This window comes from Montipora foliosa, chromosome 4 (assembly GCF_036669935.1).
Source record: "Montipora foliosa isolate CH-2021 chromosome 4, ASM3666993v2, whole genome shotgun sequence".
Taxonomy (NCBI): domain Eukaryota; kingdom Metazoa; phylum Cnidaria; class Anthozoa; order Scleractinia; family Acroporidae; genus Montipora; species Montipora foliosa.
In genome coordinates, this window is record NC_090872.1 from 10,066,472 (window position 1) to 10,074,026 (window position 7,555).

General features: G+C 39.4%; 1 protein-coding gene and 1 pseudogene across 1 annotated transcript; both read left to right on the top strand.

Moving 5' to 3' along the window:
* LOC137999764 (uncharacterized) lies at positions 1-1,150 on the top strand (annotated as a pseudogene).
* A 1,674-nt stretch (positions 1,151-2,824) lies between these two features.
* LOC137998948 (substance-P receptor-like) lies at positions 2,825-5,808 on the top strand. Its single transcript, XM_068844787.1, has one exon. The coding sequence runs from the start codon at positions 4,060-4,062 to the stop codon at positions 5,104-5,106; it is 1,047 nt and encodes a 348-aa protein (XP_068700888.1). The 5' UTR covers positions 2,825-4,059; the 3' UTR covers positions 5,107-5,808.
* Positions 5,809-7,555: the final 1,747 nt, after the last annotated feature.

Here is a 7,555-nt window from a genome sequence, read left to right on the forward strand (position 1 = left end):
AAGTGTCTTTGTTCGCACTGTTGACATATGTTCTTGTTATTCTAATTGCGCACTTCCACACGTTGTCTTCGATTTGGTCTGGATTGAGCTTTTGGGTCGCCTTTGGGATGGGAAAGAATTTCCAGCTGCTTTCTTTTAACACCATTTGTGAGCATTTGGGAAAGCAGAAATGCCGTGCGCTTCCATTTTTCCACGCATTTACCGGTTGCGACACTACATCAGCATTCCTGGGGAAAGGAAAGAAATCTGCGTGGGAGGCCTGGAAAGCGTACCCTGAAGCCACAGAGGCTTTCCGTTTTGTGAACGATAGCCCCTTCCTTCCAGTTGAGATCAACACTCCTGTGTTTGATGTCCTTCAGCGCTTTGTGCAGATACTTTATGACAGGACCAGCCTTGCTACCGATGTGAACACTGCTCGACGAGAACTGTTCACAAAAAAGAATCGGGGGCTAGAAAACATTCCCCCAGCAGAGGTAAGAACCCATCATACACAAATTTTTAGTTGTTTTTTGTGTTTGATAGGCTAAATTTGTGATAGGTAAACACCTGTGAGGACAACGCGAAAAAAAAGACAGTTTAGCAAAAAGACGAGAAACATTTCAACTAACCCAACCTTTTCTTGTATTGAATCCACTTATCAATTTTATTTTAACTATCCAAAGCCTATCATAAGGCTATGTTGGACTTGAACCTATAGTTATTCTACTTGGGCTATTAGACAGCTTAATTTATGAAGTACATGGAAATAAGCGGTGCGCGTTTGTTTAAAATTATACTTGTTTAAAAAATTTGTATATAATTTCTATTGTTTATTAGGATGCCCTGTTGAATCATTCTAACAGAGCTCTTTACCAAGCAAGCATCTGGACGTCCCTTGATAAGCAACAATTTTACCCATCCTCGTCTGATTTTGGATGGAAAATGGAGAACGGCCCGGTAGATGGAGGCCCCGCTGAACCGTACTTCCAGAAGCCTCTAAGGCGTGCAGTGAATTGCCAAAGTGTGGATGCAAGAAAAGTTGCAAGAGTGGTCGTTGTAAATGTTTCAAAGCCAATCTACCATGTACTGAGCTCTGTAGTAGTTCTGAAGGCTGCCAGAACACAAATCCTTAGAAATAGAGCAACAAATAACAACCATTTACGATATCTAGCCGAAGATGTTAAAAATTAAATGTATAAAACGCAACAAAAACACTCCTTGATATAAGTGCGCTCAAAGCATTATGGGAATGCCACGTGATCAAGGCAAATGACCTTTTATGGACACAAACACAAAACTGAGTCTGAGTAATGTAGTTTAGTCATTTCACAACGGCATTCGTCAAACCTGGTACGTAATAAACATAGCTTCATGCCTCCCCGGAAAGCCAAATCACGTGGCACCCCTTCTAAATTCGTTTCTTACGTCAAAAGGAACATCTGTACCTAATTTGGTGCTTTTACACGATTTGTCACGATTTTCGACCTAACAGACCGGACTATAACCCTTTCAGCCCCGTAAACAGAGTAAAATCTATAAGTGGCACTATTGGGAGTTAAAGGGTTAATGGGGACATAGTTTTTGAGTGAATCCAGCTGTTGTTAACCCTTTCAGCCCCGTGGGGTTCCCCATTGACGAGTAAAATCGTCTGGCGTTAGAGTAAAATCTATAAGTGGCACTATTGGGAGTTAAAGGGTTAATGGGGACATAGTTTTTGAGTGAATCCAGCTGTTGTTAACCCTTTCAGCCCCGTGGGGTTCCCCATTGACGAGTAAAATCGTCTGGCGTTAGACAGAGTAAAATCGTCTGGCGTTAGAGTAAAATCTATAAGTGGCACTATTGGGAGTTAAAGGGTTAATGGGGACATAGTTTTTGAGTGAATCCAGCTGTTGTTAACCCTTTCAGCCCCGTGGGGTTCCCCATTGACGAGTAAAATCGTCTGGCGTTAGACAGAGTAAAATCTATAAGTGGCACTATTGGGAGTTAAAGGGTTAATGGGGACATAGTTTTTGAGTGAATCCAGCTGTTGTTAACCCTTTCAGCCCCGTGGGGTTCCCCATTGACGAGTAAAATCGTCTGGCGTTAGACAGAGTAAAATCTATAAGTGGCACTATTGGGAGTTAAAGGGTTAATGGGGACATAGTTTTTGAGTGAATCCAGCTGTTGTTAACCCTTTCAGCCCCGTGGGGTTCCCCATTGACGAGTAAAATCGTCTGGCGTTAGACAGAGTAAAATCTATAAGTGGCACTATTGGGAGTTAAAGGGTTAATTAATGGGGACATAGTTTTTGAGTGAATCCAGCTGTTGCTTAAATTTACCCTACAAAAATACATATATAGGAGTAAAATCATCTTCTACTTTTTTTGTCAGAAAGTAGAATTACTAAGTGGGGTAGACTTTACTCAGTATCCCGATAAATAGGAGTAAAATTAACTCCAGCATATTATATTACTCTGTAGGGAGAGTAAAATTCACTCTAGCAAAGTTATTGCCTTTGAATATTAACTAGTACTGAGTAAAAATTACTTTTAGTGGAGTTAAATTAACTCCTCTTAGGAGTACATTTTACTCCGCTTTATTTTACTCCACTTTTTCACTCCAGCACCGGAGTGAAATTAACTCTTTGAAAATAACAGTGCACAGTGCGCCTGCCCGGTGTTGGTGAAATAAACATTCGTTTAATTCGATCATGATTTTTCAACAAGGCCAATGTTATGGTATCTGTGGCTAGCGGAACTAGTTAGAAAAAAAGGCTTCGTTTCTCTCTCTAATTCGCCCGGATGTTGTACATTTACGGAAGCGTGAGAGCTAGAAGTCATCTATAATGACCTATATCCCAAGACTGATGCAGGATCATGGGTCACTTGTTGCGCTTAATATCCTATTAAAATACGAGATTTTACGTATAAAATCAGGCGTTGTCCACGAAAACTATTCACCCCGAACATATTTTCCTTCACAAGAGAGTGTTGATCGAGAATTTGTTTGTACAACGTCCTCCATTTTAGCCGAAACATCTATCGGTATTGTCAAAAATGCTGCCGGAAGCTCAGGCGATTCTTTGAGGCAAACAGAAGTTAAAACAAACTTATAACAGTGAGAAAAAAACTTAAAAGTTGTTAAAAGGATGCTTATCTTAAAGATAGGAAGCTTTTCCTTATTTATTGGCAAATTGGACAAACAAACATTGCGTCCATGTAGCACTGCAGTAGCTTTGCCAAAAAAAAAAAAAAAAAAAAAAAGAAAGACAAGCTCAAGTGGATTATTTTCTTGGTGCCAAATTAAAAGAAGCTGCACTTAAATTGAGTTCAATTTCGGAGGTTTTATGAATAATTAAGAAGTTGAAAAGCTTTTAGTGTTGTCTTTTGTTTGCTTAGTTCTAAACAAATCGCACAATGGAGGCGGAACGAAAGCTTGCTTGAAAGGCGTGGAGATTGACGGCTATGGCGACAAAAATTAAGAATATAATATATTTGGAAATTTCAAAGGAAATTTGTTCTCTCTGTTTTTATGAAGATTTCATGCAAAAAAAAACTCCATGGCGACGCCTCCAAAACAAATTACCAGCATTCTGAAGTGAAAGCAGCTGTAATAATAGGCCATCGAAATAAATGAATTTGTAAAATTGCTCTTTTTAAAACATGAACAGCTATATTTGAATAAGGAAGGGAACTGGTCTAAAATGACGCACAAGACAACTGTAGATTAATCACGGTAAAACGTGTCTTCTCAAACGCAAATCGGACTTTTTTTCTACACTTATCCCTCGTATTGAACAAATAAACGGAAACGAATCATGGCAAACGTGTGTTTCAGATTTAGAATATGATTTCTAACTGGTCACATACAGTCTCCCTCTTTATGCCAATCACTTTCAATTTTTTTTTCCTTTTAATTTGATTGGAAGATGATTATAACATTGAAGCTCATATTTGCTCACACGTAATAAAAAAAACTCGAAAGTGACAATTAATGCGAGGTTTGCATGAACCTGCTCTTATTCTTCACTTCCCTAGAAGCTAAAAACACTGAGGTCTTGAACCCGAGTGACTCAATACAGTTTTTACTGGTAGATGCAATATGGTCAACAATAGCACCGACTGGTCAGTAGCAGCACAGTTCGGCGAAGCCGACAGCTTCGAGCTCCTTGTTGTGAAAACCTCAATTTGCATGCTTGTTCTCTCTCTCTCTCTGATTGAAAATGTAATCGTTCTTGCTGTCCTGAGAAAAAACTACAGAAATCGTCTCCGAACTGCTAACAGCTATTTCCTAGCGAACATGTCAATAGCTGATGCTCTTTTTGCCTTTCAAAACTTGCCTCTAGCGTACAACAACTTCATGTTAAAGGCCCATTGGGTCCTTCAAGGACCTGTTGGAATGGTTTTGTGCAAGATCGATGTCTTCTTCTCGTTGATTTCCATGGTCACAATAAACCTTACAATCTTAGCCATTGCGGTGAATCGCTTCTTTGCTGTTTACATTCCTATGAAGAGGATCATCACACGAAGAATGTGCTTCTTGCTCATTTTTCTAAGTTGGTTCATTCCAACATTATTTGCTTCGCCCATGCTGTACTACGCCGGTTTACAAAGAGAAAATGAGAAACTTACTGTCTGCATTGTACCCAACCAACACGTTATTAAAATCTGGTATATCGTTTTGACAGGAATCCTTTCTACAACTCTCGTGATGATGTTTATGTTGTACACAGCCATTGGAGTGAAGCTCTGGCGTCGAAAGTTTCCCTTCAATGTGGGCCAGAGAGCGCAGACGCAACGAGAGAGGCGAAACAGAGAAATTTTCAAGATGTTGGTAACACTAATTCTCGTGTTTTTCGTTTGTTCTTTTCCACTGTATGTGCTTCAAATGTCTCATGTTCTTGGGTTTTACACGGAGCTCAAGAAAAGACACGGTCTGTTTATCGCCATCGTCATGATGTTTATGAACGGCGTGATAAATCCCATCATTTATTTTACATTCAATCGGGGTTTCCGTGATGGATTCAAGAAGGCTTTTTGCAGATCTGGATGCATCCGAAGGACTGTTTACGCCCTGAACAGGCGCATGACGGCGAGTAGACGTACATGGGCTCCTGGAATTGACAGACGGACTTCCACCCAACTCTAAATGCGCACATCAGTGAGACCGGCGCAATATTGAATAACTGACAGAAAAAAACTTCTGAGTCGGTCAAGCGCCGAAAATAAGGAAACGGCGCTAGTTGAATGTGTAAGACAGTACAGCTCGTGATCATGATGATGGTGACAGTTTGGGAGAATTTAAAAAAGCCTGATGGTAGTGATCAAGGAACTAAGTGTCTTCCTTGCTCAGCAGGTCAATTTAAAATTATCGTAGCAAGAAGTAGGGATGCATATGGTGTGTTACTAATAAATATCTCCATGCACTTTCACAACTTGTTGACTTTTGTCTTCAAACTGCTCATGGCTCAAATTGCAGTCCAATAATGCAAAATCGTACTAGCAAATAGAGTTCATATGTGCCAATGTTACAATGAGTCACAGTGTCGCTCTTATCATCAAAATCCCCAAATTTTATTTGGTTTGATTTGACTTTAATTCCTTCCCAGTTAGTAGTACTTGAGCTACGCTATTCAAACTCGAGACTTTAATAAAGCAAAATAAGGAAAGAAGAGAATAAATTAAGTCATACGAGACCTCACGAGTAAAAATAGGTTCCGCATGGCAGCATGACCAAAGATCAGATCAGTTTGCCAAGCTATCAGACAACTAATATAACCTTGAAAGTGGTAAACAATGGGTTTTACGTTTCATATTTTAAGGTTTTCACTCGGTAATAACATCTTTTTTTTAGCTACATAAATTATAGAATTTGAACATTTTATTCGTGTAGGGGGTCATTATAAGTGAAGGAAACCCAACCATACTGCGTCCGAAACCGATTCACTTGCATAAAATTAAGACTAAGTTTAATTTCGAAAGAGTTTCGATATGGTAAAGAGTAATTCATGCACATCTAACAATGCAACGTGCTTATGATACGTGCCAGATGTCAAACTGGTATCTTCCGTGATCTTCTAATATAGAGACACCGGGATGGTGTTTCCTTATTCAAGCAAATTGACAAAATGTACAGAATGCACAGATGGGCATAGACCTTATCACGGTTTTGAAAGCCATCTTGACGGGTAGGCAAACGTGACTGTCCGAAGAAAGAGTGTTTCAATGGGAATCTGCGTTGAAATATCTTGAAAAAACCTTGAATGTAGAAAAATTTGGCACTGGTAAACTTAAGTTGCTAACCAGAGGATTTTAATGACAACATTTGAGGATCCTACCTGCTCTAGAATTTGCCCAGCGAAATTTTAAATTTCCCTTACATTTGTCTATCATTTTTTCCCACAGCTGAGCGTAAATTTCAACCAACTGTATGGCAAAATTTAAAATTCTGCTGGACCAATTCTAGTGCAGGTAGGATCCTCAAATTTTGTCTGAGTAAAATCCAAATTTTTCAACACTCAAGGTTTTCTCAATATATTTTAACGCAGATTCCCATAGGAACACTGTTATTTCGGAAACGTTTGCCTACCCGTCAAGATGGCTTCCAAAACCGTGATATGGCTTATTCTCAATGAAGAACTTGCAATCCCGAACTAAGTTAATCGGATAAAAATATATTACTAAGTAAAGTTCGCTTAAAAGGTAAAGATATATATTCCTTAAAAATAAACTCATCTCCTATAATTTGATTAGTATGCGAAATACTCTTTCTCGACAAAGGCAATTTCGGTAGTAGCAGGGGAAGGTTTTCACCCTCCCCGTGTTAAGCATAAAGATCATGAAAATTAAAGGCAATCATAACAAATTGCGTAATCATCTGAGTATGAGGAACAAAAAAGTAAGACAGGTCGGTTTTAAAAGCGATCTAAATGGATTTTCAAAATAGATATGTCGAAGCGGAAACGACCTATAATGGAGGCTGTAGATTTCATCTCTGCGGGAGATCAAGTGAAGGCCGAAAGGCCGACTTCCCTAAAGGCTCGTATCAGTGGTGCTTGCGTTCAAATGAGGGCCAGAGAATCTTGGCCCTTAAAATGAAATTTAACTTAACAGCTAGCGACACCTTATTTGACCCAAAGAAATCAATTAGTCATCTTCAGGCTTGCCTCTCCCTCGATCATGACATTAGTGTCTTTAAGATCTACGACGGCGACGTCCGGCGACGAAAATGTCACCTCAAAATATACCTTTGCACTAATGTAAGTCTTTCACGATCACGTCGTACAATGCCGGTTGTCGAATGATCGTTAAAATAAATTGGGTATGAGCAGATTCAAAGTAAACAAAATTAAAGGTTCAAATAATATTTGTCTCCCAGCGTTGTCATCAAAACCGGTGGCTCAAATTTGGTGATTTCACGTCGTTGTTAAGCTGAGTACCGTAAAAAAATGCGGGCCACACGTTCAGCACGATTATTTCGCCACTTTTAACCAATTTCTAGCGTTTTCGTTTCTTAGGGTCCATGAAACGGCGACGGCTACGGCATTGACAAAGCTACCAAACAATACCATCGAGACTATCACTTATTAAAAGAGAAA